This window comes from Ascaphus truei, chromosome 1, assembly GCF_040206685.1.
Source record: "Ascaphus truei isolate aAscTru1 chromosome 1, aAscTru1.hap1, whole genome shotgun sequence".
Lineage (NCBI taxonomy): Eukaryota > Metazoa > Chordata > Amphibia > Anura > Ascaphidae > Ascaphus > Ascaphus truei.
The window spans coordinates 342,823,444-342,847,959 of record NC_134483.1 but is presented as its reverse complement, the minus strand read 5'-3'; the positions used below and the strand labels follow the sequence as shown (position 1 = coordinate 342,847,959).

Sequence of the window (24,516 nt, the reverse complement as noted above, 5' to 3'; positions counted from 1 at the left end):
TACAAACCAGGTACACAAAGAAGTTATGGTGAGGAAACAAGTGACAGAAACCCTCCACTGTACAACATACAGGAAGGATTTTAAATAATCCATTGTGACCACAGTCACGTATCTCAGACAGATCTCCAAACCTGCATTACCCCATAATTATACTGCATACCGTGTTTCTACTCCAGCCAGGGATTCTGGTTCATCATACGTAAACAATCACTCAGTTTGTCACTTTTTGCTTATCTACTTATCTGAACTGGATCCATTTAAGCTTATGCAATATCAATGTGGGTAAAAAGCAAAAAGTGACACACTGCGAGTGCTCATTTGCATGTCATTACCCAGACTCCTTGGCTGCAGAAGATGCACTGTATGCCGTGTGATTATGGGGTAAGGAAGATTTCTGGACCTAACGGACATGTAAATGTCTTCTCACGAGTTCTATATAATTGCTTATGGGATTGAATCAGTAATTTAGTGGCAATTTCACGGCTTTTGAAGCAATTAACCTGGTTTAAATCCTATTGACAACTTTACTTGTTACCTAGGACAACCGATTTCAGCATCAGGCACTAAAATTTGGGGCAAGGACATAGACCTGTAAAATTGTACGTACATAATTGTGTACCCTGTGAATGCAATATAGGGAAAAAAAGGTATTATTTACGGCTGACCCAAGCATCCATTACTCTTGACAGTGGAGTGTTAATTTCATTAAGAAAAACAAAGCTCAGGTTTAAGCAAATATGTGAATCACATAAATGCAATTATCAATCAACAAGCAAAAAATGTAGAGCCATACCTGTAAGCAATTCATCAATTGCATCCACAGCCATCTTTGCATCCTCCACTGTAAAGCACATAGGGGGCTTAAATTTTAGAATGTTTCTGTAAGGCCCGTCTGCACTAAGAAGGATCCGCCTTTCTTTCAGCCTAACAAAAGATAAAGACACAAGTTATCACACATCTTTATTTGCCAAGTATCTGAAATGGTTTGAATGGATACCCTGCTCCTTTTTCAGCTATTACGCATGAAATACATGGTTATTATTTCCATTGCTACCATCATTGACGCAAACAAACATCTTATTTAAAAACTTCCAAATGCTCCTTTTCAATATCTATTTTATGCATTTATGTATTATTCTGTCCAAACAAGGCTTCAAGCTCATTTCCAAGTACCACTCTAATTCTGGCTGCTTTCTTTCCAACATTTATTTATTTATATTTATATATATATTTATATATATATTTATATATATATATATATATATATATATATATATTTATATATATATATTTATATATATATTTATATATATATATATATAGATTTATATATATATAGATTTATATATATATATATATATATATATATATATATATATCTGCGCTCATGCTGTCCCAAATATAAGTGGTGTAAAACTGTATTCCCTGTGCAGCCATAAACAGGAGTACTTCACAATAGCACACACAGATAACAAGCAGAAAAAGGACAACAGGGTATAAAAACATTATGACCATAATAACATAACGAAACTTACATATGTGCATAGAATTTGGGGAGAGAACAGACCGGGAGACTTGGATAAGCAGTCAATGGGTGAAGATTGGTGGGTCCAGACCATGAACAGCCAGATGAAATCTAAGATCCTCTCTCCACCAGTCTGAGGCTCCACCAATGAGAACGCATGCAGCAACCGCACGTGACCTCTACGCGTTTAACATTTATGTGCTTCGTTAGGGGGTCACGTATAGGGGTTGCTGGTATATGTTATATAGCCCCATTAAGCCAATCACAGTTTGTTACATTGGGATCGTGCCAATTTGTTCAAAGAGCCTCAGGTTCATATATAATAATTTATAATACAATCAGCTTATGCATTCTCTTATGGTATTAAACTAGGGGTAAACTACAATATAAATCCCAATAGTGTCATTGTTAGAAAGCCAATTTAAATTGATACATATTTTATGGCTGCGATGCTACATGATACTGTTGAAATTGTGCCCTGCAAATTAAAAGGGCTGCTCATTAGCGGAGTTGGAGCCTCAGACTGGTGGAGAGGACCTTAGACTTCATCCGGCTGATGTCGTTCATGACCCACAATCATCACCCATTGGCTGCTTATCCAAGTCTGTCTGGTGTCCCTCCACTTTCTATGTACATATGTAAGTTTCGTTATGTTATTATGGTCGTACTGTGTCACTTAGAGAACTTTAAAAAAAATTCTAACCATTTTTGCAAACTGTTCCTGCGCTTTCTGCTTCTTGGATTTCTGGCTATAAGTATATATAACAAAATCAGCATGAAGGAAACAAAAATACCCTTTCCTCACATGCCAAAGGAATTTTCTTCTGCCACAGAAGAACAATCCAAGTTTCTACTTGTTTGAAAGCAAGTGACATTTCACATGGATAAACCTGGTTCTGTTTATTTATTTATTTTGCACCCGTTTTAAAGTCCAGAGACTTCGATAAATAACTTTGCACCTAACTGTCTTTCAATTGTATCTAACGTGGATACATCTGGTGCTATTTCTAACATTGCATCCGTTTTGCACTGGGAGAGTATAATAAGTGGTCCTGTAGTCTGTGTTTCGACCTTTACATGCCATACTCCACTTGCAGCGTCACCCCCTGCTTTCTTAATATACTGTACTCATCCCTCTCCTCTTATTACATTTGATAAGAATTGAACTCTTGAAATAGCGTAATACAAAACATAACAAACTTGTAATACCATACTTGCTGAACAAAAAAAAATCTACTCGCCACCTAGTACCACACGTGTGCTGCTTGGGCCAATAGGAGCTCGCCACGATGTTGAATCCACTCGCCCGGGGCGTGCAAATGTATAGGTTTGTCGAACACTATATATATATATATATATATACACACACCACACACACACACACACACACACACACACACACACACACACACACACACACACACACACACACACACACACACACACACACACACACACACACACACACACACACACACACGTAAATCTAAAATAAATAGGCCACATTATAAAATAGTTATAAGACATTAAATAAAGAAATTAAAAAGGGTTATTTACTATATAATCCCTATTATATTATCATCCCTAGTTTTCCCATCGTAGGTTTCTAGAGATTGTGCCAAATTTGTATACAGAGGGGGTATGTGTATCATGACAAAAGTGGAGCCACTCTGGGGTGCAGAATTTTTGCCTTGAATCCCAGGGTATTATAAAGGTCGTCCAAAGAGCAATTACATGAACTAATTTGCCTGCTAAAGTGATCACATGAAACTAGCCCCGATTCTGCTTCCTTCAACTCATGCCCCTGACCTGCAATGTCTTTGTTTCCCTCTGGCACACAATGCGTGTGGCAGGCAAGCTGTTACAGTTTGTACTGTCTCTTAAATTCCTAGTACACCCAGAGCACGCCTGTCAGAATGCGGTCCAAGAAGCTTTATTATGCAGCCCGGAGGCTGGGGAGTTCTTTCGCTGTCTGGTGAGCGAGTTCTTTCGCTGTCTGGTGAGCGAGTTCTTTCGCTGTCTGGTGAGTGAGTTGTTTGGCTGGGAGGGGAGAAGATGAGGTGAGGGTGGGGGGGGGGGAAAGAAGAAGAGGTGAGGGGGGGAAGAAGAAGAGGTGAGGGGGGGAAAGAGATGAGGGGGGGGGAAGAAGAAGAAGAGGTGAGGGGGGGGAAAGAAGAAGAAGAGGCGAGTGGGGGGAGAGAAGGAAGAGAGGCGAGTGGGGGGAGAGAAGGGAGAGAGGCGAGTGGGGGGAGAGAAGGGAGAGAGGCGAGTGGGGGGAAGAGAGGCGAGTGGGGGAAGAGAGGCGAGTGGGGGGAAGAGAGGCGAGGGGGGAGGGAAGAGAGGTGAGGGGGAGGGAAGAGAGGTGAGGGGGGAAGAAAGGTAAGGAAGTGGGGGAGAGAGGTAAGGGGTGGGGGGGAAGAGGTGAGGGGGAGAGAATTTTCTCCAAAATGATTCTGAGTGTGATGGGCCTGGCTCAGAGGAAGGACAGTGCCACAGCCATACACTGGCGACACACTTTATTCGAGCTCGGCTAGTCCCACGAATTCGGGAATACCCGGGTGTATTGAGGTTTGTGACTGTTTTCTGCCCGAGTGCATTGAGGTATTTTCCAGGCAGGGATTGAAGCATTTTATTCCCGCTGGCTGCAATACTGCACAGTATATATATATATATACTGCATTACAATTCATGAATTTATGCCATCTGGTAGACACGCGAAGCATTGCAGCCTATTAAATCCTAATCATTATCATTTAACAGATCAGCCGCCCGTCAGCCAGGCATGAACCCAGGCTGGGAAGGCAAACGCAATGGGGCTTGTCAGAGGTGAGGAGCGGCGCATTCCAGGTATCTGCCAGGTACATACTGGGTATTTGCTCGAATAAAGTGTGTCGGTGCAGTAGTTACTGCACAGTGTGTATTTCCTGCGTGCTGCTGTGCACTCAGTCCCCCCCAATCCTGTACCTATGCGCACACACGACATCAAATTAGGTAAAAATACCATACTTCCTAATCCAGAAGCAAAATGGCATTATTATTTCCTGACCGATTCTCCAAAGCCATGATATCAGTGGTTAAAGCAAAGATAAGGGGCTCGTTTCTGTACAAATGTCAGTGGAATTTTTTTTTTTTTAACACTATGCAAATGGATCAATAAACGCCAAGTTACTTAGTCCCATGCTATTTAGTAAACTGATGAAATGAGTCAAGGGGTGTTTACTTGTAAATGATGTGCTGCGCCTCGGCTGTAGCAGGAGTTCTCGTCTGTCTGTCCTTAACCAGATCCACACCAACAAACAAGCCAACGCCCCTACACACAAGGGAAAAAGCATGCTCAGCAACGCAACAGTAAAAATTACATTTTTATCTTCAAATGTCACAAGAAATTCAACACCTACAGCTCAACCCCCTTATAACGCTGTCCTTGGGGTCCAAAGAATCACATCGCCCTATAAGCGGATCGCATTAGAAATAATGTACAATTGTATGCATTGTACAATAAAGTATTTAAGATACCAATAATCCTGTTGTAAAGTATTCATAAATACAAAAAATGGAAGCCACGCTTGCACCGCGCTATAAGCGGATTCGCGTTGTAACGGATCGCATTATAACGGGGTTGAGCTGTATTTACGAAGTAGTACTAAGCCACGAGTTACATTACGGCCTGTTCACTCGAGTGACTAAGCACAGAGCCTTAATCTGCAAAGGAAAAATCATTTACAGATTGTAATATTATTTGGGAAAACGAACCAAGGAAAATGATATATAGATGCATTGTCGTATGATAGCCAACAAGGCCATAACAATGTTACTTTTACAGTTGTAGAAGGGGCTGGAGAGGTAGAGAGAGTTCATACACAACTAACGTTCTAAATAACTTTGGCCTGTCATGAGACATGTGAATGTGCTCACAAGTGATATTTTTACTGGCTGTACAAACGATGGCACAGAGTCAACACCTCGTCCTTACGAACAGCACTGCAAGATGCAGTAAAAAAAAAAAAGGAGCTGACTTTATTCTGCAGCTGCAATACAATGACAAGTCCCAAGAAAGTCAGAAATGCAGATAGATAACTGAAGTGTATGTGTATGATCCCTGCACTGCCCCGAGCCATTATCAACTGATAATGGATATTAAACTTTAGCCCTGGTGAATATTGTATAGTCGTAGCAAGAAAATCACAGCAATCAATCTGTTGTCATCTAATATCAGTATTTATTCTTTGCGCAAAAAATAATTTCTTTTTTTGAATTTACTAAACTATTTTGGCCATACAGCCTCTCACATTGGTCTCTGTATAATCGTATTGCATTGTTATCATAACAATGGCCTGGATTATCGGCTATCTGTAATCGAAAGTATTTTGCAGCTAAAGTTATTACATCGTTCCAGTAGTTTCACAAAGTACAATTACCTGACATCTCCTATCAATGGATGCTTTGCTTTTTGCTCATTTAGCAGATCTATTAGATAGCTCCCCACTCGAGTAGCATTTCCTCTGAGGTCTTCCTTTTCAATTATATCCAGCACAGCCAAACCGATGGCACACGAGACCGGGTTTCCTCCAAACTTCAAAAGAACAGAATAAAACATAAGCTGGTCAATATACTTAACACTTTACTTCTCTCCTTCATTACGCGATATTGATATCAAGAATAAAGTGGTGCATTCTTTATCACTTTTGTATTACTGTTAGAATGTTTCTCATGATATTAAAATGCACATACAAAAATAGATAACCAGATTCTTCTTGAACATATTAAAGGTGCAATACATGCAATATCCTAAATGTTTTTTTTTTTTTAAATAAATCAGTTTAGTAGAATTAGATAATTACTACTTTTTTTTTTTTTTAAATTCAACGCAATGCCATTTTTAATTAGTTTTAATATAATGAGCATCCTTTGATTTCTATTGCAGGCTATAACACACCTCCCCAGCAGCGCCAGATCTTTGCAACACGTTCCTGTGTGTGATAATTGTTAATATTCCCAGCAGTTGGAAGTGCAAACTATAACAATAGATAATGTTGATAGCAATATAAAGGATACATTGTAGCTGCTGAGTTACACTGACTGAAGGATTGATTGAAACTGAAAGGCGGCCATTTAGTGAACTCTGGGGTGCAGGATCTTTTCTGATCGGTTATGGGAGAACCAATCGATCTGCAGTTTAGGTAATTAGTTTTCAATAAGGGTAATCAAAGGCTGCATATATTAAAACAAAAAAGTGTTTTGTTTTTTTTACATCTGAAGGGCTGCTTGGATTGCCTCTAATGCTGCAGGGCCCTGCAACATATTACTTTCAAATCACTGACAGCCTGGCAACCTGTTGTACTCTTAACCACCGCATACTATAAGAACAGTGGACATAATTGTTAGTTGAATTCATTCAACTTGAAATTTACATGATGAAACGGTCCACTTTAACTTCCCCTTTGTATCCTTTGTGACAAGCAGCTTAGCAAGTCCAGAGCACTGTGTTTGTGTTTGTCTCTGGACTGGTTATGCGGGTCTTTTTAGTAACTCCCACTCCCAGCTGCGTCTCCTCCTCTGTAACTTGCTTTCCCCCTGTCCTGAAACTAACCATGGGGGGAAGCAGCAAAATAATTATGGTCAATAGCAGGAGCATACTAAGGCCCGTAATATAGGGGGTGCGCGTGCGGCACTTATAGTTGACTGTGGTTAGCCAGCCATTGTATACTAGGGCCGCGTGCGCACCCCCTATATTACGGACCTACGTTGTGAGGCCCTGACATTCTCTGCAGATAACCTGATAGAGGAAGGCGTTAGCCAGCCCAATCAGAGAGGTCTGCTTATCATTTCTCCTGCTCTCCTAATCAGACTCGCTTTAGTGCAATCACTTGAATGTACACCAGCTGGTCTACATTGTACCTTTTCAAGTCATTGGCTTCTTGGTTGGAAGGCTCTGGAGGCCTTCCAATAGCTCTGTAGGTTTAACCAAATCTAAAAGACGTCATTATGTCTCTATGCTGCTTAGGCTGTGGGCGTACTCTGCTACTTTTTAGAAGTAGCCAGATGGGTGGGTTATAGTATCTAGTACCCCAACATTGTTTAGATACCACAATATGATTCAAAAGAAAAGCATACAACAGTTGGCTCACTGCTGCGCCTTCTATGTTCACATTGATAGTGTGTCAAGTAGTCTCATTAGCAGATTTTTATGGGACATACCGTGTTAAAATATTCTACTCCGGAGGCTCCAAAGGCTTCAGCAATCTCTTTAGTTGTTACAACACAAGACATTGGGTGTCCGTTGCCAATTGGCTTTCCCATGGTGACAATATCTGGCACAAAATCTTCTCCTTGTAGCTGGAAACTCCAGAAGTGCTTTCCAATCCGTCCAAATCCAACCTGTACTTCATCTGCTATGAAGAGGCCCCCTGCTTTATGGACAAACCTGAAAGCATACGGACATTTCAACGCAAGAACATGGGGAGGGGGGATCCTGAAATATGCTGTGCATTACATTCGAAACAGTGTTATATTGTAAGTATTTATTTTACAAATAAAGCATGATTCTGAAAATTTAAGACCAAACATGCTCTCGTATGTTAAGTGTCAGTTAGTGTTGTATGTTTGAGTTTTATGTTTGTTTGTTTTAGTGATGTGTTTCATAACCAGCAGTGTACACTATGATTTTTCTTTGTGTTTAACTCCACATATCCCCGGGACGTTATCCACGGAGACACAAAGTCGATCCAGGTGTACAGGATTTGATTGCCTTACTAGGAGTTTAACACCCCACCAGTATATCTGGACATTCATTGGACTTTATCTTTTAAGGTCTGTATCTGTTTTCTCTGTATTGTGTTCTGACTTTGTTAGCCAGCATTACTAGGCTGCCTAAGGCTAAGCAGGAATGTATAGAACGCCAGTGCATTCAGAAAAACAAGTCCTTGTAATGTAATAAACTGCCGTTGGAATTAACTCCTTTGAATGTACTGAATGTACAATAACGTTGCCCTAATAGGGTTAGGAGACTAGTACCTAATGCCAACGGCACCATCAATAAGTAGTACAGACCAAAGTCCCATAATGATAATAAGGAGAAAAACAGGGTACAGCGACCCATAAAGTAGACTCACTTTTATTTCTCCTGGAGTGTCCAACAGTAGATGATTAATAGGCGTGCAATCTCCCAGGTAAGTAGCAGGAACAGGTAGAAAAAATGGCAGTGCATTGCCAAAAGGAACAGAAGGAGGCTCACGGTTTGCAAAAGCAAAAGTTATTTATTGCATAAAAAAGATGGACTAAATGTCCCCCCTAAGCCCCAGCACAAGTCCACCTGTGCTGTGGCTTAGGGGGGACATTTAGTCCATCTTTTTTATGCAATAAATAACTTTTGCTTTTGCAAACCGTGAGCCTCCTTCTGTTCCTTTTGTCAGTGCACTGCCATTTTTTCTACCTGTTCCTGCCTAAGGCTAGGGCCCCGCTCCCTCAGTCAGCATTACTAGGCTGCCTAACTCATAGCTATGAGTTTTTGTGCTCGTCATTATATTAAACACATGCACTGTTTTTGTGTTTATCACGTACAAGCGCCTTTTCAGCACCATTCTCTTTTTTCCAAATCTACAATGTGCCTCCCTGTCTTATTGACTTCTATGTTAACGCTTCCGCTTTCCATAGCTGGCCACATTTAATTTAATCTGAAAGACACACAATTTTTTATCAACAGGCTGTGCACATACTCTGCCACTTTCTGGAAGTAGCCTGCTGGTGGGATTACTTGACCTCCGCAACTCTGCATGGATTCAGCAATAAAGGCGGCGATCTACAGTACATAAAAGATGATGACGTTAGAGCAGTTCTTGCATTACACTCTGTACAAAAATGTTGAACTTGGTTCTGTTGAGATTTAACAATTGAATAATGACTGAGCGTATTCCTTTGAACATTCTAAAAACAAAATTAATGACTAGCAGGTATTGCACCAAATTCTGCTGAGAAGGTTAATAAAAAAGGGTCAGTCAATAAGCATCATCGCCTTAAATGTTCCTTGTCATCCATTAGCATTACCATTTACTGCATAACACGTAATAGACAGACATAACAACGTGACACAGAAGTATCATTTGCTTTTATCCGGGCCAAAGGCAGCTGGCCTGCAATCACTAATTTTACTATTCCTCTGGCCATATTCACAGTAGCAGGTGAAAGATCCTGAATGTCGATTGGATATCAATAACTGAGAGCACTTTCTAAGTCTGGGAAGGGAAAACCAAGGTTATTTAGGAGAAAATGCACTTGTGCGAGTTATCCATGCAAAAGTTCTCTTTTGTTGGCCATTATTGCTGTCAACAGGCTGCAATTCGCAGTGAATAGTCCGCATGTTCCAAGCTACAATTCGCAGTGAATAGTCAGCATGTTCCAAGCTACAATTCGCAGTGAATAGTCAGCATGTTCCAAGCTACAATTCGCAGTGAATAGTCAGCATGTTCCAAGCTACAATTCACAGTGAATAGTCAGCATGTTCCAAGCTAAAATTCGCAGTGAATAGTCAGCAGGTTCCAAGCAGAACTCCCAGCCTTTCTGTTTATAGCCATCATCCATCAATAAACAAACAGATTAAGCAGAAATAGTCAATCACTGGAATATAATATCAGGATAACCGGTAACGGCTTAATCTTATGTTTATCGTAGGGTGTTTTGGCCTACACTATTTTTAATATGCTCTCATCTTTTGCTCTTGGCAATTTTCACCTAAATACAATTTTCTACACAGTAAGGAACAGTATGGTTGGTGCAGGACCAGCTATCGTTGTACTTCTGGAAACACAATGTTGATCAATAACATCTGAATAAAGAAGTGTATACTATATTCGAAGAGGTGCACTACAGTGCAACAGCATGGGTCTCCCAAAAGTAGGTGAGGCATTAGCCTTTAGCACAGCTTGTTCTGCAACTGGGAAAGGTCATCAAAACCTAAAATATGCAAAAGGGAAGAAAAAGGAAAAAAAAAAAAAAAACTGTCCATTAGTAAAAAAGTATTTTTTTTTTTATAGAAGTGAAAGACAGCTCATTGATCCATCTAATCCTTTGGACTAAAAGAGGTCTGTTTCACAGCACAAAAGCAGTCTCAAAAGATTAGAATTGTCAAAGAAAACAACAGCGTAATGTCACACATTGAAAGTTAGAAATGAGCATTCTGCCTGCTTTTTTTTGTCACATAATTACCCTTCTGTCACACAACTCAATGCAAGGCATTCTTTCTGTGTCACAGAGGCTTTTTTTTCTATAAAGCAAAAAGAACAGAACGAAATACAAACAGTCAGACTTATTTGCAGAACAAAGCAGTTCTATGTCTACAAGATCAACTGCTTTAGTATTTTTGCATTTCTTTGACTTTTTATCCCATATTATAAAAATAAAAATGTTTACATATATAAACACGTTGGAAGTGTATCTGTAAAAAATAAAAAAAAATTTAAAAAAAAAATTACTTTGAATATTGCGTTGCAGTATTTTTCTTAAGAGGGGGTGGAAAGAATTGTTTTATTTATTCCCACTAGGTAAATAGCTGTATTGAGAAATAATTTAAATAGAAACTGTATCATTATTTTTCCTGAATGCTAAATGTGCCATGCTTTAGTAGCTAGTAGCAAATGCTGCTTCTAAAAACAAAACCCACAAGAAGACAGTTACGTTTAATGAAAACGGAACAGAAGCCGGAACCAATCACATGCAAGTCATAAGCAAACACAGAATGCCGATTTGCTTTGTAAATTCAACGTCTTTGGCTGGGGCAGCTGCTCATATTATTGGATATCTATCCGCCTCAAATTTTACAGGATTTGGTAGAAGAAAAAAAAAAACCCAGAACTAATCTTCTCCCATGATGTTGGTCCAGCAAAGAGTCTGTAATAACATATTCAATTTCTGACATTAGCCGTACACGAAAGGCAAAACAATATTGTTGGATACATCACAGCATAGTAGTGTATAGTCAGCAAGTTCTCTGAAACGTACGTGTGGTCTGATTTGATGTCCTTCAAATATAAAACCCCATCAGAAAACGATATTGTTAGGACTTGAGTATACTTCTCAGATGACTTCAGAAATAGGAGAAACCAATCATATGATTGCAAAAAGTTCTCAAAAAAGAATTTCATAGGCAGTTGTGTACGTTTGTAACTATTGAATACTTTTATCCTGAACCACCCCCCCACCCCCAATAAGCTACATGAAAACAATTGAAAGATATGCAAAAACACCTTTCTGGAAATCTGAATGACTGTCGTGCCATTTCTAACTAGCAATTGTATGATTACCGACCAGCCGGACAGACCAGCAGCTTTCCCTGGAGTTCTCAGTACCTGGCGGTTGTTTTGGTGAGCTTCTGTGACAATGTTATTGACTTCTTCAGCATATGCTGCAGCTGTATCAGGGTGATCTTCCCTGTACTTCCCTCTGTAGATATCAGGAGACGGAACCTGGAAATATGATAACAGCTACGTGAAGTTAAGCTATTTATTAACATTTTATTTTTAGGGCCCCATACATTCCTCCCCCCACCCCCACCCTCCACCAGTTGTAACACAATGAAATACCAATAAGACCATTGAAGCGAGCATTACCCCCAGGCCATTTTGTATCCACTGGGCAAGAATTATTTTCAGGGGAGAAAATTGCTTCAGAAGGGTCCTTAGGTGTGGGAGGGGCACAGATCAACTGCTGGGAACGCCTCCCCCTCCCCCCAGTTATGGGAACGCCCCCCCCTCCCCCCAGTTAAGACAAGTAAAAAAAATAAGTGTGAACTGCTTCTTTAAAGCTACCAATAAAATCAGGAAACAGTAAAGAGAAGTCCTTCCAGCAAAAACATACCACATGCACATATTCTTTCTTGGCTTCCTTTCCCAGCTGGGCAAATTTGTAAGGACTTATATCAATCAGTGAAGTCACATGACCGTGGTAAGCACTAAAACAAAGAACAATAACAAAACATAAGCGTTGGTTTTAGTGGTTTACACTTATTTACTACAGAGATAATTAGGGGTCATTTCATTTCAATCATTAAATGGTAAGTGCCATCACTTGTCAACTTGCAGATACACATGCCTCCAAGTGTCACGGACACCTGGTTTGCTAGTGCTGTCTGGACCACCAACAAAGCTGAATTATCTCTTCTTTCTTGGGGGCATCTGAATGGGGAAAGGTCTGTCAATCAAGATTTTTGTTTGTTTTTGTCTTTATCAGGAAACCATTCAAGTGAAGATGAGCTGAGTAGGGAGACTGCTGATCACACAGCACTTGCTGATCACACAGAAGAGATTAGCCAGAGGAAATGAAACCCCTCCCAAGTCTAACTTTAAATAAAAATGAATTATAAATACTTATAGTTCTCAGATTTGGGTAAAAAAAGGTTTCAATTATCCAAATGAGATCCCTTAGTTCACTGTCATCCAAGTAGGGATCCATCTATCCATCTATCTATATATAGTGCAGAATAAATGAGTACTTCAGGATTAGGTGGTAAATTGTTACTCCAAATAAAATGGTATGTCATAATAGGACAAGCTTTCGCGAGTTCTCCTCTCTTCCTCAGGTCAGCAACACTGGTTTACAAAGGAATCTATGGCTAAAACAGAGGTTAGGAAAGCAGAAAACAAAGAAGAAAAAAACAGATGTAGATAAGGTGAGGTGAGAAAGGGATGTCTGAAGACATTGGAAAGGTAATAAAACAGTGACAAGGAACAGCATGTGTAGGGGGAAGGGGATGCTGTGGGGTGGGGGAAGGTATGGATAAGAACATTGGCAGAGAGGCAGGCAGGATAATTACAAACAATTGTGATCTCCCAGTAAGGTCCCTGTAAATTCACTTTACATGCATACATGTAAGTATCTTCACTGGAATATACCAGTTTAACTGCACTAAGTTACATAAGCTTATGATTAGTGTATTAACCCCTTAAGGGTATATTTCACAGAACATTTGTATGCATTTAGCATAGGGACCTGCTACTGAGACTTACCTTGACGTTGGTTAGCAGGCTTGGCATTATTTGATCAAAGGTTGTAACCAAGTGTCTCCTTTGTCTTACAGACTTAGGTTTCACTATGCATATTTATTTCCCCATTTATTGTTAGCCCAAATGGGAGAAGAGCAGGGATTCACTTTCTGATCTTAAAAGCTGGACAACCATTGTTTGATAAATAGTTTGAGTAGGGGCACCAAATTCAATACATTTAAAAAGAAAATGGGTACGGCTGTCAAATTAGTATTTATTTCATGTTTAACACAAGCTAAGGCTTATTGATCAACAGTCTATTTTTCAACCTAGTATATTTTTTCAACTTTGTATTTGTGACCTTGGTGTAATAAAAAAAGCACATATTTTTCTTTCAATCACAAACGCCAAGCACGGCTATTGGAGGAATGTAAACACAGACTGTTCCCTGGTGTAACTAAAAATATACATTGCTCCCCGTGTGGTTAATCTGAATATTTAAAATGCATTGAATATGAATAGCAAATAAAATAAATCATGACATACTCCAAGTGTTTCATTTGGGGCGCTTGGTGTGTTACATGATCTGTTGCTGGTACACAACAATGTTATATAGCCTCACGCAAAAGTGAGCGAGTTATTGAAATATTTAGTCTTCAAGTACAGGAAACCCTCTGGGGCTTAAATATATAATTCCTGGGTTGGGGGTGGGTGCACACAAAGCAAAATGTTCCTGGAAGGAGGCATTTAAAACGATTCATTATTGTTATTAATCTTAATTATCCATAAAATCATACATAAATAGAAACACACAGTATATATACATAGTTTGAATTTTATAATTATGCATCATGTGGGGTTGATATTCATTCTGTAGCAAGTAACATACAATATTGTTTCAAAAAACAGAACTTTGTGGAAAATATAAGAATAGTGATTAATTAAAACAATAAATATAACACGAATATAGGATGCTAATGTGTTCCCATTCACCCTCATGTTCAACGGTTTAGTCGATACCCTTCCTGTTTTTCAGGAAGGGTATAATGTTTCAGCAATGCCTCCTGTTCTAGAAAATATCACTGTGTTTGTTCCCAGAGCGATAGTTGTACAATATGTAGCAAGTCCATTCATTTCAAAGCTTTGCGAAGAAGAGAAGCTGACCCTACTGTATGTTCAATTCTGCTTGGCAAACTTACTTATCAAGGGTGATCACATCATGATGGCCAGTGTACTGTCGCGCCAGACGTAGCGCAAGGTCATTGGCTTCAGATCTGCAGAGAGAAGGGCAGCGGGGACTTAGGCACAACAGAATTTCTCTTGAAAAAGCAAGATACCCTTTATGGTGGCAAGACAAAAAAGGTTCTCAATATGGAAAACAAGAAAATATTAAGCAGTCAAATGCAATATATTTTACCAAGAAAAGAAATGAGAGCAGTTACAACTGTCCAGGGTACTTAACGTTTCATTCGACTTCTTCCAGACATTGTTTTCTCAGGCACGTTTTATTTATAAAATGTTTTACCAGTAAGTAATACATTGAGAGTAACCTCTCGTTTTCCAGTATGTCCTGGGCACAGAGTTATGAGGTACTTTTTGTGTAAGATATGACAAGGCAAAGCGTGGTAAATGGATTATGCATTTCAACAACCACACGTTCATTAGTCTGAGAATCACGCAGCCCAAATAATTGGCTCTTATCTACTGTATGAGAAACGTTTCTCTGCTTCCATGAATTGTTGTCACATTCCACATCTATACTAGATAAGGATAGGAACAGAGGACCTGGTAAAAATAAAAAAACTTGCATTTGTCACAAGAATCAAGCAAGAGAATTTTTTAATGGGGGGGATTTCATTTTTACAATTTGATTGATAGGAAGAAAAAAAATGCAGAAAGGCGCACCGAGTAGCAATGATGTTTAATTAATAATTGCCTTTTTTCTTCTTGTCTTTGTGAGTCTCTGCGGGAGCTCACTTTTCTATATGAGGTTGTGAAGTCCTCCCAGGCAGATGGCAACAAGAGATTTAGCAACTCAGTGCACAAACACTTAAAGACAGCACCAGGCAGGGTACCCTTTTCTTTGAATTTGATTGATAGGTCGATTCCATTTGTTTGTCCTACTATGTGGCACTGCCCCTTTTACTTTTACAACCCCCTATTCTATAGTCAATGTGCCGTCTTTATTTCCTGTCTGATCTTAAAAAAGGTGCAGGGGCTAGCTTTAAAGACAGGATCTGCCTGGTCTGACTTTTGCAACTCTGGCAGAGTGAATGGATGCATGGATGGATAAATAAATATATATGCCTTTATTAAACACACACACACACACACACGTTTCAGCAACTACAAAAAAATACTCAAGGTGAACATGTGAACAAAGACAATGTAATTGTTTTCTCCAGTTACATAGCTACAGAAAGTTCAGGTGGATCCCATTGCAAAGTGAATAGCAAAGTGAATAGCAGTCAATATTCTGCCCGGTATTTGAAGAGGTGGAGAAATATAATATAATAAGAATACAATAATATATAATAATACTAATAACCTCCCCTCTGGCAGTAGACATTGCTACCATGATGACGAAGCACCCACTTTTAGTCTGCAGGCTTGAATAAGCAGCCCTAGAATTTCCATGGTTATATCACAACTTCTAACATTGTTGTGTAACGATATACAGGGGTTATGCAAATTCTAGAACTGTTCAAAAGTAATCCACAAGAGTTGAACTTTAATAGCAATCATGTAGTATGTAGTGTATTTAAAAGTATTTTTATACCCATATCTGAAATAACTCTAGCGAAGAAGCTTCGTTATTGGTAATTCTGTTAACCCTTTAGATTTTGAATCACACATTGGAAATGAAGTAGATGGAGAGGCCGACGTTGGTGAGACCAAATAAGCAAACTTATTAACTGTTGATAACAAGTTAGGTCAAAGTGCAGAGACCTCCAAAACTGAATACATCTATATCGGATGACCTGCAGCAAGGCTATCAGAGCATCAGATTCTGCAAAGTATTGTTTTGTAGGCTTTGCTTCAAAGAAATTGGTTTAAAACAGGCATCTTTTGTCAGTAAGCAACACTAAAACGTACCCCGAGTTAACGAAATAGCAGACTGAGAGTTTCTCAGGGAGGGTGGCCGTTAGGCGCTCAGCGTACTGAACAAGATTGTCATGCAGGAATCTGGAGTTGGTGTTTAACTGCTCCATCTGTTTCACAGCCGCCTTTGTCACTTCAGGGTGACAATGTCCAACTGCAACACAAAGAAAAAAAAACCTATTTATTATTCATAGCCAAGCTTTGCCAAAAGAACATAACGGCCCGTGAGATCATATAACAAGGGACCCCTGGCAGCTCAGTGTTTAGATACTGCACAAAGCAGGCCAGTGTACATATATATTTATTTTGTTATTATTGATGCTTACCATGAGCGACATTGTTTATGCAGTCTAGGTATTTTTCTCCTCTTTCATCAAACATATACTGCCCCTCTGCACGCACAATCTTCATTGGGTCCTTTGCAAAAAAGACTTTGCATGATGGCCTGGAAGAAAGGAGGAAAAGCCATCATTAATTAATCCCCTTTCTGCCAGGTGTTCCAGCAGAGCATTGCAAAGCCTGGGTTGTGAAGGGTTTAAATGCTATTGGCGCGAGTCGTAGTTAACACCGGTTAGTAGTTCGATACCCCACATCGATTAGGGAATCCCCCCACGTATTGCATCTTAATGCCATTTTTAATGAGTTTTAATATGCTGAGCATCCTTTGATTTCCATAGCAGGGTTTAGCACACCTCCCCAAGCACTGCAAGATATTTGCAACACTTTCCTGGTTGTGATAATTTGTCGCCCATGTTACCAGCAGTTTGAGCTTTAAACTGTAACAATAGATAATGTTACCGTAGTCATATAAAGGATACATTGTTGCTGCTGCTTTACACTGACTGAAGCAGCTATTATGTTAGGTACACAATCAGGATTTTTTTTTACAGGTTTATAACAGGAACACCAAACAATTGTTAGCTTATGTAAGAATTGTCACATGCTTTCCATATAAAGAGAAAAGGGGGAATGTGGTATTGCTGCTTTAAGGAAAGTGCAATAATGTATATTGGATATTTTGAGGCACTAAAATGTAAACTAATGACGATTTTGCTGGTGTAGATAGCAAAAAATACATGTAAATGATAACACATGAAAAAATGAAATATTCATTCGACTAGTACAGTGGTTTCCAACCTTTTTTTATAGGAACCCTACGTGAAATTCTGAGGAACTCCAACCCTCTCTAATAGCGAGTCTGAGATCAGATGCATTGTAAGGAACCCCAACCCTCTCTAATAGTACGTCTGAGATCATATGCATTGTAAGGAATCGCAACCCTCTCTAATAGCGCGTCTGAGATCAGATGCATTGTAAGGAACCCCCACCCTCTCTAATAGCACGTCTGAGATCATATGCATTGTAAGGAATCGCAACCCTCTCTAATAGCGTGTCTGAGATCAGATGCAGTGTAAATTCTTTTGTATTTGGGATAGTTTTAAAATGACCTGAACATTACAGGGAACCCTATAGGAATGCCTGGGGAACTCAAGGGTTCATAGGAACCCTGGACTAGTATTTCAGGTGAATAATATTTCCTTCCCTCATTAACAAGTCGGTGTGACTTCCTGTGTCTGTGTACTTTCAACTGTTTATTCTTTTGTACTCTGAACCAGATCAGACTGGCTGTGAAGACTTCATAACAGATGGTGGTCACTATGGTTTATATGTAGAAAAAAATATAGACTTGGTTAACTCATTAACAACAGTAACACTGTCCGAAGTCCAGACAAACTTCACTTTCCAAATAAATTGCAATGACTGGCTCTCTGTCCCGCACTTTAAACATGAATTACATGCATAGATGGTACATACTTCCCTGCTGCACCACATAGTGATAGAGAGTACAGCATATTTCCCCCTTCACAGACAAAAGGGTCCATCAAACACAATAGGGCATAAGTGTCACTTTCTGAAACATGTGAATATTGTCCCATTTTGACTCTGTACCCTTGGCATCAACCAATTTCACCTCCGGACTCTGATACGAGACCACACAAATCTCCCCGAAGAGGTCTCCTCGCCATGCTCCCGATTCCATCCTCCTGTCCACTAAACCAGTGTCGACTGGGTTAATTTCATCAACAAAGGACTGACAGCTTGGAAAAAAAAACAAAAAAAACTGGATCTGGCCCCTCCCCCGTGCTTTTTTTTACTGGGAGGGAGGCTCTGTTTCACAGCTGGAAGCAATTCATTCATGTCAGGACTCTTTGATAGGAGACCCACTAATATTTGAAATGCTCTGTTACAATTCCCCAAAAATATATATTATTTCTAACTGTCCATGAAATATCTGTAAATGAATAATAATAATAGCATGTTCTTGTATAGCGCTTACTAGTCTTACGTAGCGCTTTACAGAGACATTTTGCAGGCACCGGTACCTGCCCCGTAGCGGTTACAATCTATGTTTTTATACATTGAATGTATAACCTCTTTTCGCTTAATGTAACCATGTATTGTCGCCCACCTTAAAACACACCTGCTTAACGAAGCATACAGGTAGCTCATGGCTGATACTACACCGGATACATAAACCTTGGCCCATTGCAGACGCAGTTACCAGAACATCTTCCTACTGTCTCTTTGAGTTCTGGCTACTGTACCTACCGATTAGATTGTAAGCTCTTCGGAGCACGGACTCCTTTTCCTAAATGCTACTTTTAGGTCTGAAGCACTTCTTCCCATTATGTGTTATTTACATTATCTGTTAAGTATATGATTGTCACGTGTATTACTGCTGTGAAGCGCTATGTACATTAATGGCACTATATAAATAAAGGCATAAAGTACATAATAACTGTGCCCAGGACATACTTGAAAACGAGAGAGAACTCAATGTATTGCTTCCTGGTAAAAACATTTTTATAAATAAATAAAGCATTGTAAATTCTTCTAGATTTGGTACATTGTTCATATGACTTGAAAATTGCAGTGAACCCTTTAGGGAGGATGCCCGTGGAACCCAAGGGTTCCCAGGAACCACTGTTAAAAGCACTGGGTTAGGGAAGAGTTGGGGAAGGGAGCGATATTATAATAAGATGTATCAAAAGTTGAACCAATAACTGTATTTCCTGTCTTAGTGTCAAAGGTGGCATTAACTTCTGCTCCTAAGAGATCTGGGCCAAATGTGAGAAAAGATTTAACAAGCTTCATACGTATGTCGCGGTTGCAAACGGATTATTTTTTTTGACTAAACTGCACCCTCTTAATACATATCCTCCAATATATTTCTGCCCCTCTCTGGCTTTGAAGGGCCTTGCATAACCCAATACAAAGTTACTGATCAAGATTGCTATCAGCATTGAGTGCTACCTGCCCCTTTTCCCTCCTCCCCACTAGAATAATCAACAGGAGCCCATGCATCTCTCATATGCTGATAAGTGGGATAGCACAGAGTACACAACGCATTCATTTCAATTGAAGTGCATGGGTGTTTCAATGGGAATAGAGGGCATAATGTGTAAACTGTAATTACCGGCTGTATTTTTAATCTCCATTCTCCAATTATTTAGAGGCCAGTTAGAAATGTGGGGTCTTAAATCAGAACTTCTTATATGACAGCATGTACTTTTCTGCTGGGTTCCTTAACGTGAAGTGTTGCTTTAGAAACTAGTGTGTTGAAAATAATTCAGCAATGCTGTGCATTCATACACCATACGTCTAACTAGGCCATGTACATGCTCATCGGTATTGGTAAATATTTAAAGGTTAACTAATCCCACGGGTTTCAATTGTAATTTAATGCCCAGCTATTTATATTTCATGTGATCGCTTGATCCTGCATTATCACGGTCTAGCGAATGGAAAAAGGCATTGGAAAATGACTACAAACAAACCCTGCGCTACACAAATAGTCTATGGTATTTAAGTCAACAATATGTTTACAAGCATACATCATTGGGCACTCAAGGGGTTAGTGGCTTTGTGAATGCTTTAAATGATAGAGAATACATACAACCGTGAAATTATCTGAGATGCTGAATATACAATTGGATATTCATCACAACTTTTGTTGGTATTTTTCAACAAGTGGCTTATTTTATTTTTTTTAAAGTGGGTAATTTATGGCCAAAAAAAAGGTGCAGAGATTACAGGCATACCCTGGTTTAAGGACACTCTTTAAGTACACTCGCGAGTAAGGACATATCACTCAATAGGCAAGCGGCAGCTCACGCATGCGCCTGTCAGCACGTCCTGAACAGCAATACCGGCTCCCTACCTGTACCGAAGCTCTGCGCAAGCGGGGAGACTATAGAACTGTTACAAATGCGTTATTTACATCAGTTATGCACGTATATGACGATTGCAGTACAGTACATGCATCGATAAGTGGAAAAAAGGTAGTGCTTCACTTTAAGTACATTTTCGCTTTACATACATGCTCCGGTCTCATTACGTACGTTAATGAGGGGTATTCCTGTATTTAACAGGTCACAAATAGGAAGTTAATTGCTAATCAGGCCCAAAAACTCTTCTCCAACTAAATGACCACATAAGGACTGCGAGTCGACACTAGAAAAGTTTCAAATTGATGTTAATGGTTGACTTGTGATGGTACTAGGCAGTACAACTAGATCATATTCACAATCCTAGAGTACTACTGCTTTCTTATGGGCAGAGAGTTTAACTTTCTTTCTATAGTAAAATATAGGCACTCTCCCTTTTGATTTGATACAATAGAAATTGAATATACCCATCAAAAATATAGTACAAGGGCCACTGACAGATTTTTTTCTCATGTGAAAAACAAGAAGCAATGTCAATGTAATTGTACATACATTTTTAACTGGATCCAAAATATCGTCACCTTGGGCAAAGTGGCACGCTGGCAGTACCCCCTCCCCCCCCCTGTATAAAAGTTAAGGGGATTTACCTTGATGAGCAGCCCTTCTTCGGCAGCGTCCCAACATCATGTCCCGACGTCACGTTACCATGGCAACGAGTCATCAGGTGACGCCGCGCCACCATTTGACATCGGTCACCGTGGGAACGTGACGCTACATGAGGCAGCCCGCTCAGGAAAAGTTAAGCAGAGGAGAAAACACAGCCGCCTTGCCCTAAGGCCAGCTTTGTGACCATCACTATGATATGCGGGCAAACAGGCATTGCTTGACAAGTAGGGGAGATTACCTCCAGTCACTGGGTTTTCTTTCCAAGAAGAGAGTCAGCTATTTTTTGGTCTGGTATTCAGGACATAACAAATAAAAAGTTGTATAACACATGCTTCAAAAGTCATTCCCATGCAATTTTCTGAGAAATATATCTCATGACAAGAATTAACACAATATTATTATTGTATATTACTTTTTATTATCAGCATAGCATTGCTCTTTTCCCAGTCCTATATAAGTTAGATAAGGATATGACCTTGCCCGCAAGACATGGCTCAGCACTATTTTGCTGTCTCCTCCGCTGCGCTCATAACACACCAGGAACATATTTGTTTTCAGGCTATCAGTAAAGTATCACTACAGTATGTTGGGAGGGAAATATGCACTCTAGGAAACAAGAGCAAAGTCTGACTTGTATAATAAAAATAAATGCTTGGGAATGAAGGTACAGTGCATATAAAGTCAGATTTTCTCTACAATTAGACAGTTATACATTACTTTATGAGATGATTTGCAATGCACCGTGGGGGTCTATCGCAGCAAAGATGACGTTAAGTAACATTCCAGTTTATTCTACTAGTCCCTTAAAATCAAGTTTAACAACTTCTCCTGAAATGGGCTTCACCTCTTCAAAACTGGATTACCCACCAGGTTTCTATAGTGAGCCATCAGTGCATCTAGGCAAATATCTATTACTATGAAATCCATCCCATTGGTGATACAGGATACTAAGAACTATTCAGCCAAGATTTGGAGAGGACTGTTTTATATTGATGTATTGTCAATAATATTTCTATTCTTCCCCTTCACAACACAATGTAAATGTATTTTGTCACTATTGATATGGACAGTACCCCACCCCATCCCTACTTTCTTTTCTGCATCCCTCCCAATCATTATTTTTTCTCCCTCCCCTTGAAAAATACAATAAAAACTTGTCTATAAAGAAATAAATCTGGATTAACCACAGTGGGGATTACTCCGGAGGTGCTGGAGTGAGGTAGAGTAGGGTCAGGCACATGTTTTTTTTTTTTTACCCATAATGTTTTGCAGCCTGCATTCTGCACAAAGAAGTTTTAGACAGACAGAAGTCCATATTTAGTGTCAACTTTGCCCACATGCAATGGTGTGGTTAAAAGCAAAGAGAAAGATGATTTAAATCAGCAAGTCATGGAAAAGCCAAAAGGGTGTCCATTACAGGGACTCAGTTAGTTATGTGTTTAGGATTATAATGCAGTTAGTCCAAGTAGAATGTATTATTATCACGAACATATAGGAGATTCCTTTTTCTTATGTCACTGGTCAGGCTACTTCAGCCACCTTATCTCCAGTATCAAACCATGAATAAGAATGTCTGAAGGGCAGCCATTGTCCATGTCTTTGTATGAGGCATGATGATAGTACATAAACACTATATAAAAAGAATGCTACAGTTCAAAGTCAGATACAGTGCAATTATTAACACGATGGCAATGCTGCTATAAAAGTGAGAAGATAGCTGCTAATTAAGGTAAGCATAAAATAAAAACAGGGCATCTTATCTTACATTACCAAAGTATTTGTTCAGAGATACCCACAATCTGTTCGTGGCTATAAAACTTTCCCTCTTGCTGGAGAGTAATATACACAAATGTAAAAACATTTAAAAAAACGTGATTTTAAAAGAGATCCTAGTGCTAGCAACACCAAGTTACTTTATCCGTGCTTCTAACATGACATTGTAATATTTTCTACAGTGCAGTGCATCAGGGGGGTTAGTCTGCCTGTAACTGTTCCTATGTGCAGCATTTACAGTGCTATGTAACAATGAATTATTGTTAGCAAGCGAATACATGAAGTGTTCATCAGCACGCTCTCTCTGCCTGGTGCCCATATGAGACCAGGCAGCACTGCTCCCTGTGGTGCAAAACACAAAAGAGAACAAAACAGATCTATATGTGGAAATTACAGAAGAGCCCATGATGTGGATTTTGGGGGGTGAAAAAATATCTTACCCAATGTGCCTTCTCCTCAGCTCAATGGTCTTTTGCTTAGTGTACGATTCACACATGTCTGCTCCTGTCAGTCTTCCTTGGGCTCTGGAGTCTGGACTGTGTCCGATCAGGATTTCTCTGCAGTCACAAGCCTGGTGATAGCTCAGAGGTGTTGCTGCTCTCATGCCCTTGCTCTATTTATAAGCTTAGCTGTGTTGCCTGAGGACACTGCCCCCTCCACTCCCCTTTCCCACCCCTTCTTGTTATTAACCCCTCCATTGATTGAGAGGACAGCAATACAATGCCAGACAATGTTCCCCAGCAAATGGTTACTTCTTTTTTTCCTGTCCTGTGACCTCTGTTATCCGCCTAGTAACTGTGTAACAATCACCCTTTGCTGCCCTCATACTGCCACCCTCCTGATATTGAAAAGCAGTTTATTGTACTTCTCACAACCTTGGTTTTATCTCATTTCTTTTCTCTGAGTTATTTTTTGTCCTTTGTTTCACCTTTGTGCCTATATATCAACAGGTGTACTGCAAAACTCTACAAGCTATGTTGGTCTTGGGGGAAAAAGTGTAGTCCCAGCCTGTAATACCTTTTGATGGAACAACAAGAGAGTTCTTCATAGATTATTAGTGTGTATACAGCTTAACAAATCTCAGGTCTCTTCTTCGTGTACAATGATAGAAGTGTGATGGTAGAAGGCACTGTTTTTCAACAGGGGTTCCGCAGATATAGCTTGTGGGTTCCCTGCAATTTTCAAGTAATTTGAAAATTGTACCAAATACAGAAGAATTTACAATGCATCTGATCTCAGACGCACTATC

The 24,516-nt window shown here is 39.6% G+C and overlaps 1 protein-coding gene across 1 annotated transcript in view; it reads right to left on the bottom strand.

Moving 5' to 3' along the window:
• The window catches only part of ETNPPL (ethanolamine-phosphate phospho-lyase), a 28,103-nt gene extending 4,224 nt beyond the window's left edge, over positions 1-23,879 (bottom strand). Inside the window, exons 1-11 of the mRNA XM_075608300.1 lie at positions 23,708-23,879; positions 16,926-17,044; positions 16,594-16,753; positions 14,697-14,771; positions 12,374-12,467; positions 11,866-11,982; positions 9,241-9,323; positions 7,724-7,949; positions 5,944-6,098; positions 4,746-4,835; positions 794-924 (exon numbers count right to left, since the gene is read on the bottom strand). Coding sequence (XP_075464415.1) covers positions 794-924; positions 4,746-4,835; positions 5,944-6,098; positions 7,724-7,949; positions 9,241-9,323; positions 11,866-11,982; positions 12,374-12,467; positions 14,697-14,771; positions 16,594-16,753; positions 16,926-17,044; positions 23,708-23,871 — 1,414 coding nt within the window. The 5' untranslated portion in view covers positions 23,872-23,879. The remainder of the gene's footprint in view (positions 1-793; positions 925-4,745; positions 4,836-5,943; positions 6,099-7,723; positions 7,950-9,240; positions 9,324-11,865; positions 11,983-12,373; positions 12,468-14,696; positions 14,772-16,593; positions 16,754-16,925; positions 17,045-23,707) is intronic.
• Positions 23,880-24,516: the final 637 nt, after the last annotated feature.